Source organism: Salvelinus fontinalis, chromosome 21 (assembly GCF_029448725.1).
Source record: "Salvelinus fontinalis isolate EN_2023a chromosome 21, ASM2944872v1, whole genome shotgun sequence".
Classification (NCBI taxonomy): Eukaryota; Metazoa; Chordata; class Actinopteri; order Salmoniformes; family Salmonidae; genus Salvelinus; species Salvelinus fontinalis.
This window is the reverse complement of record NC_074685.1, coordinates 22,773,336-22,785,446: the sequence shown is the minus strand read 5'-3', so window position 1 is coordinate 22,785,446 and position 12,111 is coordinate 22,773,336. Positions and strand designations below refer to the sequence as shown.

The 12,111-nt window shown below is 43.6% G+C and overlaps 1 protein-coding gene across 5 annotated transcripts in view; it reads right to left on the bottom strand.

The window, feature by feature from the left end:
* Window positions 1-12,111, bottom strand: part of LOC129818464 (regulator of G-protein signaling 3-like) — a 229,817-nt gene that overhangs the window by 178,735 nt on the left and 38,971 nt on the right. For 4 of the 5 annotated variants that reach the window (XM_055874372.1, XM_055874371.1, XM_055874368.1 and 1 more), the window contains 6 exons: window positions 8,641-8,722; window positions 8,177-8,282; window positions 7,497-7,938; window positions 5,233-5,272; window positions 4,785-5,098; window positions 3,526-3,609 (listed from right to left, as the gene is read on the bottom strand). In XM_055874372.1, coding sequence (XP_055730347.1) covers window positions 3,526-3,609; window positions 4,785-5,098; window positions 5,233-5,272; window positions 7,497-7,938; window positions 8,177-8,282; window positions 8,641-8,722 — 1,068 coding nt within the window. Of the gene's footprint in view, window positions 1-3,525; window positions 3,610-4,784; window positions 5,099-5,232; window positions 5,273-7,496; window positions 7,939-8,176; window positions 8,283-8,640; window positions 8,723-12,111 lie in introns of those variants that run through there. The other variant, XM_055874369.1, reaches the window with a different exon arrangement.

Genomic DNA, 12,111 nt, shown 5'->3' with positions numbered 1-12,111 from the left:
AAAGTACGGGCAGGCTTGCAACACTAAGATAAAATCTGTAATAACACAGATTCCTAATTAAAACAGTACCAATCTTCAGAGATGTCTGGCCCCAAACTGATTATCTACAAACATGGACAGTTAAATATTTGTCTTCTTTTATCAAGTCCCAGCCAGGGGCCACAATTACCATGCAGGTCCGATGCTTTCCTCCGAAACACAGTGAGGATCTGAAAAGCTCATTTGACACAATGAATATGAAAAAACTGTGTAGAATTGGAACAGAAAAGACAATTCTTCACAGTACGTATGCAGTATTGTCAATTTTTATCTGCAGTACACACACACACACACACACACACACACACACACACACACACACACACACACACACACACACACACACACACACAGCTACATGACAAAAACGTTTCAATAATATGAAGACAGTTGAAACCAACAGAGCAGGTGATAGAGGGATATTCTAACATCCAGTCCTCCACACAGCCCCCACTCCCTCCCTCTCTCTTTCCCTCCTCTCATGTCTGCTATCAATCATTTAGACATGTCCACAGACCTGAACCCCTCAGGGAGGAAGAGAATGTCAAGAAGACTCAAGTCAACAAGGTCACAGTTGTTTTTTAAGCCCACCCCTCAACAAACAAAAAATTCACAGCTGATCTCTTTTGTCTTCTCAGTGAGATGAGAGAGGGATAGATAGGGAGGTCATCCAGAATCAACTTGTCAGGATGTATCTTTGTGTGTGTGTGTGTGTGTGTGTGTGTGTGTGTGTGTGTGTGTGTGTGTGTGTGTGTGTGTGTGTGTGTGTGTGTGTGTGTGTGTGTGTGTGTGTGTGTGTGTGTGTGTGTGTGTGTGTGTGTGCGTGCGTGCGTGCGTGCGTGCGTGCGTGCGTGCGTGTGTGTGTGAGAGAGAGAGGGGAGAGATTGAGTTAAACTTTGCTGAAAATCTCATCTTGCTAAAACTTGACATCACATCACTGTGCATATATTGAGTGAGGTCAAACAACCTTTCTGCCAACCACCTAGCAACCCCCCTGGATAGTAAACAGGGCCTCCTGGTCTTTCTCTCCTAGACCACTGCCCCCCCCCCCCCCCTCCTCCTCTCTGCCCCCCACACACACCTCTCCATCACATTTCCTGGACAATATTATCACAATGGCTGCCCTGCTTGGCATGGCTTCCCTATCTTGCTCCGCTCTCTCATTCCCAGAAAACACAGGATGGAAAACTTCTGTGTATTATAATATCCACCCTCACCATCACAACCTTGTATTGTAGCTTTCCACTAAAGCCAAGGCCAAAGGGAGGTAATCACATTCAACCACCAGTCTATAGAATGACTGCAGGACTTACAGGGACTTACAACTACAAGGGCAAATATGGGCAACAATGGCCCTTTGTACTGTATTGCTATTTTTGAAGAGTTCTCGTTAAAACTGAGATACAGTATGATTTACAAAATATAAGAGAGAGAGGCAGCATATGTATTTAGTGAATACTGTATTTGATTGAAACTACTGTCCGGATCCAATGAATCATAAATAAAATAAAGTCCCCCTGTCCATTGTACTGTACTGATGATGCTACTCAATGGTTATGTAGCCACTGATAACTAACTGTAGAGGAAGTTCTGGAGGCCATATGGTCTTCCCACTGATAACACTACACACAGGTCAGGAAACGTGACAGAGGGAACGAGAGAGAGAGAGAGAGAAAGAAAGACAGAAAGACAGAAAGAAAGACAGAAAGACAGAAAGAAAGAAAGAAAGAAAGACAGAAAGACAGAAAGAAAGAAAGAAAGAAAGAAAGAAAGAAAGAAAGAAAAAGAAAGAAAGAAAGAAAGAAAGAGAGAGCGAGCGAGGAAAAAGAGAGAATAATAATGAGATAGGCAATGGGGAACACAGAACAATATCATGCCTCAGATCATTGTACGTGTTGTCCTGACTTTTAAGTAAGTGTATGACCCCCGTTCAATTTCACTTTATCTCTGGTACTGTATGTGTGCAATACAGTATTGTACAGTAAGCAATGTTTACTATAGTCTGTGAAGATTGACAGATAGACCATATATTGTTTTAGTACTTGTTGTTTTTATCTATCAATGCTATTCACAACAGTTTCAAATTAAATACTGTGCCACAACCTTACCATTTCTTTCAACTATGTTTGCTCTTATATAACATGAGTCAAATATTTCCAAATTAAAATGAACGGATAGAAATTGTGCTGAAAAACTCTCTAGAAATGAATATCAATGTACATTTTCTGTCATAAACAATGACCTGTGAATTGCAACTACTGGTATATGGTGTTAAAGAGCCATATGGAACAAAGAAAAGTGTTACAAGTAGAAATGACAGCTCACTGAAGGTGTGAAGAGCTTTTCCTTGTTTATTTCCATTTTGTTTATTGTCTATTTCATTTACTTTGGCAATGTAACATATGTTTCCCATCTCAATAAAGCCATTTTAATTGAATTGAGTGAGAGTGAGAGTGAGAGCGAGACAGAGAGAATGACAGAGAGAGAGACAGAGACATACTGTACAGAAACATGGAAAGAGCTACATAGAAAAGCCATAGTACACACACAGAGCAGGACATAAAAGAGAGCTGAGGGAGAGGGAGAGAGGGAGAAAAAAGAGAATTTATCATAGCAGAGATTTCAAAAGTAGAGGAACCCTTTGATTGATTAAATAAAAGCCTGTCACTGTGCAACACTCCAGAAGTACCATTCTGGGTCCTAAATAATTAATTCCCCACAACTAAACAAGAGCCCATCATGTAGATACATTGTCCTGTGCAATGAACAGTTTGATCAGCAATCTCTTCTCTCTCTCTCTCTCTCTCTCTCTCTCTCTCTCTCTCTCTCTCTCTCTCTCTCTCTCTCTCTCTCTCTTTCTCTCTCCCTCTCTATCTCTATCTCTCCCTCCCTTTTCAAATAGTTATGAGATGTAAAGTTATTTTTGAACCGAGTTGTCAGCATCGTCTCTATGATAAACAAACTCTATGAGATGGATTCTGTCAAACTAGCAAAATATTTGTTCCAATGCTAGTCCTGTATCATTGTCTGTCTGAGGGGAGAGGAGAGGAGAGGAGAGGAGAGGAGAGGAGAGGAGAGGAGAGGAGAGAAGAGGAGAAGCCAAGAGAAGCCAATAGTATAGACGTCCAATGCAGTGCAGCAGCCACCCAGAGGTTTTCAAACTTTAGGTCTCTTCCTCTGTTTCCCCTGTTCTCTGCTGGTATTACACAACACACCAAGACAGAGGCACTGGGAGGGTATTTAAGAACTTGACAAGGCTGAGAAAAATCTTCATAGTGCATTCCACAAACATTGTGACAGTTAAACAAACCCGACATTTGCAGTTGTAGAATATGAATGAAGAGAACTAGAATGGCAGTATAGAGACTTGTGTCAGACTCTCACAACGTGTTCCTCTCTTAAATATTCTCATTAACATTGACATGTCCCATCTCACTGATTTGACTGATCCTGACACACACACACCTCTCGTCAGAAGCCCTTTACCTTAATGGAGAGGTGCTTGCTCTCGTGGAGGATCATCTCCTCAGAGACCACCAGTGTCCGTGTGGGGTTACACAGGTCCAGAGGCTGCACACACAGGAGGAGAGGAGAGTTAAGGGTTAGACTGACATTAGATTCAAGTTAGATTACGTTTAGGCAACATACTAGGAATTAAATGAAGATTACATTATCATCCATGGCAAAATACTGCAGTTTTATATCACTTCAAACACACTACATTTACTAATATTGCTTATAATGACAGTACACAGAACTACAGCAAAAGTCATTGATACTAAACTCATAACATGCTACAACAGTCCAATATCATTCACAACACTCACAAATACCACTAAATAGAGATACAGATTGATAGACATGTTTCAAGGATAGACATATCTGGGAGGGGTGTTCTCATGAACATAGCTGTACATAAGGGAGCATGTAGCTACAGTACCATCTCCATTTTAGCTCCAAGCTCCATGCTCTCTGCCCACCAAAGGGAACAATACAGGCTGTGCAGCTGGCGGCTCTCGTGTAGCTACAGTCGCACCAGTCTCTACAGAGATCCTCACAGTGTGAGCTGTGACTGCAGGAGTCTGTGAGATGCTCAATCTGTGAAGAGGCGCTAGGCTAAAAGCGCTAGTGCAGCGGGGGTGGTAGCCACATCCTCTTGTGGACCCAGACTGGAGCTAGAGAGACCACAGGGATGGCTGTTTCACTGTGCAGCTAGGTGACTCAGTTAGTCAACAGGAAGTACTATTACAGACCATTGTAGAATCCTGGGAAGTGGGTAGTCCAGTTGTGCAATACACTCACACCCTGACATTGGACATATAGAGGAAATGTGGTTCATTCTAGTGTGTTTATGACAGAATCATATGTTGCTACACAGATACACAGAGAGCAGAAGCACTGCAACAAACATGGCGTGGTTTTCTTAAAAGTGATGAAAATAAAAGGGGAAAACCCCTAACGGCACTAAGAGAGATGCAAAAATGGTGAGTCGCACATACACACACATACACACACACACACACACACATACACACACATACACACACACATACACACACATACACACACACACACACACATACACACACACACACACATACACACACATACACACACACATACACACACACACACACACATACACACACATACACACACACACACACACACATACACACATACACACACACATACACACACATACACACACACACACACACACACACACACAAACACGCACACACCTGAACAAAGATGGGGAAGATGAGGATCTTGGGTGCTGCTTTGACGTAGCCATAGTTGCCGTGCGGGTTGTCGTGTTGTACATGGGAGTGTACTATAGTACAGTTCTGGTAGTTAGCAAAGTTGGAGCTCTGGACCTGCTGGTAGCTGGGTGGGGGTTGGCCAGAGAGGTTGGCTTCGGATGGCTTAGACATCTTGGCATTAGTGGAGCGTCGTAGGAAGGTGGTCCGGCCTGCTAGTCCTACACCCCCAGGCGGGGCACCGCCAGACCCCTGTTTCTGGGGCATGCTGGCCTGACCCGGGTATATCCTCCCTGCTGAGAGACACCACATGCACAACAACACACACTGGGAGTTAGCCTGGGTACATAGAAGTAAAATGATTATAGATAGAATTGTCCTGCAAAACCACCTTGTTCATTAAAATTGTAGTCAGCAGTAAATGGCTTACCCAAGGTACCATGGTTGTCCTGGTAGACATGCCTCAATATCTGAAAGAGACAAAAACATCACAATCAATGGTCCTGTTATAACAGTTGACCAATACCATATGCTGCTTTAGGATACTTTCACATGTAATGTATCCATCCCACCATAATAAATGCCTAACATGAAGTCAAACTGAAGCAATGGTCGTGTTGAGCATGGAATGGGGCCACAGACTGTTGGCTGACTCCATTACTACTGTACTGCAGTAGGCCTATGTGATCTCAGGCCAGTGAGCCATGTCACATATTCAATATACAGGTGTTCAGCTCAAGGAATAGACCCAGTGACCTGAGAGCTAATGTGTGCTGTTGATACATGATGGTGACTGTGCTGTTCATTGATTCCTGTGCCCTTGAGTGACACAGACGTCAACCACACGCTGTACTGTACTGTACCATACTGTATTGTACTGTAGCACTTTGAATACAGGAGAAGGATGGCATTGCCCTTGGAAATTGAACGGTTGGTGGGGAGAGCTGATCCTAGAACTGTGCCTATAGATAAGATCTACCTGATATAACAAGCCAGGTGGAAGAGGTGACCCAACCAGAGGCATATCAATGGCTGGTACATCCAACTATCTTCCATGATTGATTTCTCTGCTGTGTGTGTTTCAGTGGGGACTGGCTGACAGGATGAAACCAAATCATCATGGATTGTATGCCTGCTCTGACCTGGAGGAGAGATGCTCCATTACCCCATCCTTCAAAGTTTGGATTTAGTCTGAAATGTTCTATCCTCTTATTTCCATTCACTTTGACAACTGCTTTATCTACATTCTTCCTTTCCTCTACCCTCTTTTTCCCTCTTCTGCTGTACCTGTCATCCATCCGTCATTGCCTCTCGCTACCCCATTAATCCCTTCTACTTCTTACAACCATTATTACAACCTCTTGATGTACTACTACTATTCAGGCCGTATCACAACCGGCCGTGATTGGGAGTCCCTTAGCACGGCGCACAATTGGCCCAGCGTCGTCAGGGTCTGGCCGGTGTAGGCAGACATTGTAAACAAGGATTTGCTCTTAACTGACTTTCCTAGTTAAATAAAGGTAAAATATATACCCATATCTACTCTGTTCCCTAGCCCATATTTCCCCATAGGGAAGGTAACGGATTAATGGGGGGTAGCCAGTCATCCATCACCTCCCTCGCTTATCCCTCCCTCTCTCTCTATCCCCTTTTCTGCATCCTATTTCCACTCCATCCAATCCTCCTCCACAGCCGTCCAAGCCAGTCCACCCCCTCACACTCCTAACCCCCTAACCCCTGTGCTCTCCTCTTAGCATTTAGACACAGAAGACGTTCCCATCATGCTCTCTGAGCCCTATGTCATGCCATATCTGTTGAAGCAGCACAGCTGCCCTCGGACAAACACACTGCCCTACACACGCACATGCGCTGTACAAGCGCACACACACTCAGATTGCCAGGCAGGCTGCACCTCCCAGACCAACCGACAACCTTACAGTGTCTAGGTCCCTGGGTCTGGATGGAATGCAGGGTATACAGCCTCCTTCATTTATGCTAGAGGCCTTCTAACAACCAGGCTACTGAGTCACGGAACCCCTCAGCCACATAACTGTCTGTGATTGGCTGTTCAAGCTCAGTGGGACAGATTATGGAGAATTAGGTAAAGACTAGAAGTTCTGGGTTTTCTGGTTCTCAGCATTCATTGCTTCAACATAACTGGTCCCTTCTTCCAGGCTGGATGGTTAGTGTTGTATGGTTGGGGATGTTAAGGAATCAAGTTCACAATCAGTGTGTTTCTTTTTCCATTTGTTACACTTTATTATGTCTTTATCATAAAGAGCTATTGCCTCATATACAGCATGTCACAGGATGTTACAGTGTGCATCATTTGATAGAACACCCTATGGGCCAACTGTGGCCCACTTACTATTGCAGCAAATCAACTCTTGGTTGTATACTTTTTTTCACAATTTCTCATTCAACTACCTATTTAACTATTTACCATATATAGTATATGTGATTTACAGAATGCACGTGTCAGTTTGAATTACACAGATATTTCTCAGGTTAGAATGGCAAGGTATATCTCAGATTTAAATGGCAGATCGTGTAGGTAGGATTGGCACAGATCTATGGCAGGTATGAATGGCACATATTGAGATCTCCAGTGTATGTCAGGGTCTAGATAGTGCCATCAAGGGGGTAGGGCAGGAGCCTGGGATGGACCATGAGCCTCTGCTCCCCCGGCAGTACCTGGCTTCCTGGGTTTATGGGGGCCAGGATGATGTAGTTATCTCCGTTGGACGCCTTCACTCTAGTCCCCTTCAGCGTGGCTGTGTGGCTCTGGCTATGGGTCTGGCTCCTGGCTTTACCATCCACCTCCTCCGTCCCCCCTCCTACGCACCTCCTCTCCCCCCACGGCCCCCCTACTCCTCCTACCCCTCCCCCACCGCCCCCCTCAGAGCTGTTGACCAGCACCCGGCGGCTGGTCCTGTGGTGGGCAGGGAGGGGGGGCACGGCCGGGGGGATCTTGTCACGGTCTAGCCGGTCCTTGGACCTGTCCCTCCGCCTGGTGGGGGGTGAGGGGGTGTCGTAGTTGGGCTTGTAGGAGGGCCGGTGAATGAGGCCCTCAAAACTGGGCTTAGCGGCCGGCCCGGTTCGCCACACCACCACTGTGATCTCATTGGAACTGTTTCTGTAGAGGGAGGGAGAGAGGGAATGTGACAACTAGTCAGGAAGAGTGAAAAGGTAAGCTTATCGCCGTTAAAGGACGTGAGCAAAGAGGCCACGGGGCAGAGTGTCTATATAGGAATTGCTGTGCATAGATAATCTTTAAAAATGTACATGTGGAGCTCTATAAGTGTTGACGATAGTTATCCCTGTCAAAGTTGGTTTAGTCCATTATTTCCTCTGTGTCTCCCTGCCTGTAGTACCTGATGGCATGAGCGAGCTCCACACATTTCCACTGTTCTACAGGCTGACCATTGAGCTGCAGCACAGTGTCCAACTGCTGCAGACCTGCCTGATCCGCCGGACCACCTGAAGACAGGAGAGAGGTCAGTAGAGGTCCACACACACACACACACACACACACAGATATCGCACAAATACTCACACACACACAACTCTCTGACCACTTCAGGAGAACAGATGGGGCAAGAGATCACAAACACACACAAAGTTACACAAGCAAGCTTCTATCCACTCATTTATATACAAACCTGATATGCTTGACCACCTCAGGACAGTAGGGGGCAAGACTGGTATACAGACACCCACACATCTAGAACAACACACACACACACAGGAAGGAAAAAACACACAGACACACAATCACAAACACACAGACACAGACACACACATCAACACACTGACAGCAGGGAGAGGAGAACCTTGCCTGGATCGACGGCCTGTACCCTCACTGGAGAGTCAGAGCAGATGGTGAAGCCATAGCCGTCCTTTCCTCGAAGGATGGTCACCTAAAGACACAGAGACATCAAATCACCATATGTAAAGACATTATTAAATTATTACATGACTATGTACTGTATGTCCATGGAGTGAAAAGCAAATATTATTTTCGAAAAGCCATCTACAGCCAAATAGGAGCAGTTAGACCAACATGTGAGCATTTTGCCTACAGATTAGAGCGGGGTTCTCTCTCTGACCAGCAGCTGAGTGTGTGTGGATGGAAAGTGTGTGGATGCCAGCCACACAGACTAGCACCTTGGCCCTCATCAAAGGAGATGGGCGCTTTGGTGTGGTTCTGACGCCAACTGTGGACAACAGCATCCGCACAGAGTAGGAGCGCAAGCGCACACACACGTGCACACACACACACACACACATACACACACACGCGCGCGCACGATGCCCAAAAACTGACTGTAAGAATTCCAGGAATAATGCCAGTGTGTGTGCCAAAATCAACAGTGCTCCGCTCCATAAGAATGTTTCCATCTCATCTGCTGACAATAGGGCCTGAAATGAAGCTCAGTAAAAGTCTGTCTGAACACACAAACACAGTACGATGTTAATCCAAGACTCTTATCTAAAGTCAGTTTTATGTCTCCCCTTTATAGTTCAGATCAGGATGGTAATAGGGTATACTGATCCTAAATCTGTGTCTGTGGTTAACCTCTGAGCGTGTCTAAGAGACTGGCATCAAGATGCATAAGCGTATTAACTTGTTGACCTTTGATAACTACAGTACAACCCTAAGTAGCAAACGTTGGCTTGAATAAAGATTTTAGGCAAAATTCCTAGAATTCCTTGACGGATTTGCCTACAGGATTTACCATCTGTAATCCAGTGACCAACTTGAACATTGAACCTATTAAGGATTAGTCCCTTTTTTTCAATTTTCGCCTAAAATGACTGTCTGTAGCTCAGGCCCTGAAGCAAGGATGTGCATATTCTTGGTACCATCTGTAAGGAAAAACTTTGAAGTTTATGGAAATGTGAAAGGAATGTAGTAGAATATAACACAATAGATCTAGTACAATATAATACAAAGAAAAAACCAAACGTTCTTTTGTATTTTCTTTGTACCATCATTTTGAAATGCAAGAGAAAGGCCATAATGTATTATTTTTCCAGCCCAGGTGCAATTTAGATTTTGGCCACTAGATGGCAGCAGTGTATGTGCAAAGTTTTAGACTGATCCAATGAACCATTGCATTTCTGTTCAAAATGTTGTATCAAGACTGCCCAAATGTGCCTAATTGGTTTATTAATAACTTTTCATGTTCAAAATTGTGCACTCTCCTCAAACAATAGCATTTCCTTCTTTCACTGTAATAGCTACTGTAAATTGGACAGTGCAGTTAGATTAACAAGAATTTAAGCTTTCTGACAATATCAGATATGTCTATGTCCTGGGAAATGTTCTTGTTACTTACAACCTCATGCTAATCGCATTAGCCTATGTTAGCTCAACCGTCCCGTGGAAGGGACACCGATCCCAAAGAATTAACATGAACTGTTAAACCTCTTGATGACCATTATTGCAAGGCCATATACAATCCCTATGTACAGTACCAGTCAAAAGTTTGGACACACCTACTCATTCAAGGGTTTTACTTTATTTGACTATTTTCTACATTGTAGACATCAAAACTATGAAATAACACACATGGAATAATGCAGTAACCAAAAAAGAGTTAAACAAGTCAAAGTATGTTTAGGGGAGGTATACAGAAGATAGCCCGATTTGGTAAAAGACCAAGTCCATTTTATGGCAAGAACAGCTCAAATAAGCAAAGAGAAACAACAGTCCATCATTACTTTAAGACATGAAGGACAGTCAATCTGGAACATTTCAAAAACGTTTAACGTTTTTTTCAAAAACCATCAAGGGTTATGATGAAACGTGCTCTCATGGGGACCGCCACAGGAAAAGAAGACCCAGGGTTACCTCTGCTGCAGAGGATAAGTTCATTAGAGTTAACTGCACCTCAGATTGCAGCCCAAATAAATGCTTCACAGAGTTCAAGTAAGAGACACATCTCAACATCAACTGTTCAGAGGAGACTGCATGAATCAAGCAGTCATGGACAAATTGCTGCAAAGAAACCACTACTAAAGGACACCAATAATAAGCCAAGAAACACGAGCAATGGACATTAGACCGGTGGAAATCTGTCTTTTGGTCTGATGAGCCAAATTTGAGATTTTTGATCCAACCGCTATGTCTTTGTGAGACACAGAGTAGGTGAAGGGAAGATCTCTGCATGTGTGATTCCCACCATGAAGCAAGGAGGTGGAGGTGTGATGCTTTGCTGGTGACACTGTCTGTGATTTATTTAGAATTCAAGGCATATTTAACCAGAATGTCTTCCACAGCATTCTGCAATGGCCCAAAACACACCTCTAGGCTGCGTAAGGGCTATTTAACCAAGAGGGAGAGTGATGGTGCTGCATCAGATCCACTGCATCCACAATCACCCGACTTCAACCCAATTGAGATCGTTTGGGATGAGTTGGACCGCAGAGTGAAGGAAAAGCAGCCAACAAGTGCTCAGCATATGTGGGAACTACTTCAAGACCGTTGGAAAATAATTCCTCGTGAAGCTGTTTGAGAGAATGCCAAGAGTGTGCAAAGCTGTCATCAAGGCAAAGGGTGATTTGTTTAACACTTTTTTGGTTACTACATGATTCCATATGTGTTATTTCATAGTTTTAATGTCTACAATGTAGAAAATAGTAAAAAATAAAGACAAAACCCTTGAATGAGTAGGTGTGTCCAAACTTTTCACTGGCACAGTATGTCCAATAATTATGCATTATGTTCGCTCACATACTGTAAATGTCATGATCACTAATTATAGTGTTTTGGAAGGGCTTGGCACCTGAAATGGATGAAGACAATTAAGTAAAGGATAAATCAAATTGGTGCATAAAGTTTGATTAATCTGATTCACTCTTGATATGCTGTGAGCTGACAGTTTGGCATATTACACTGTGATTGATGGACACACACTGAGAACAAAGAGTCACAGTCCATAATCACTGGTGACATACGGTATGTCACCCCTAACATCATGTCACCGCCCCCACCACCATGGTGACAGCTAGGTTGACCTCCTCCCACTGCTGACTGACTGACTGATTGGCTGTACACGTTATGTAAATTATGACATTTCTCAGAATCCTCCAAATTGGACATACTTTCCACTCATTAAAATACATGATAATCTTGATAGTCTTTTAAAATGCTTGATAGATTATAATCTTGATAGTCTTTTAAAATGTTTGATAGATGATAATCTTGATAGTCTTTTCAAATGTTTGATAGATGATAATCTTGACAGTTTTAAAATGTTTAGTAAATTATAATCTTGGCTAATGACCAGAGACAACATCACAA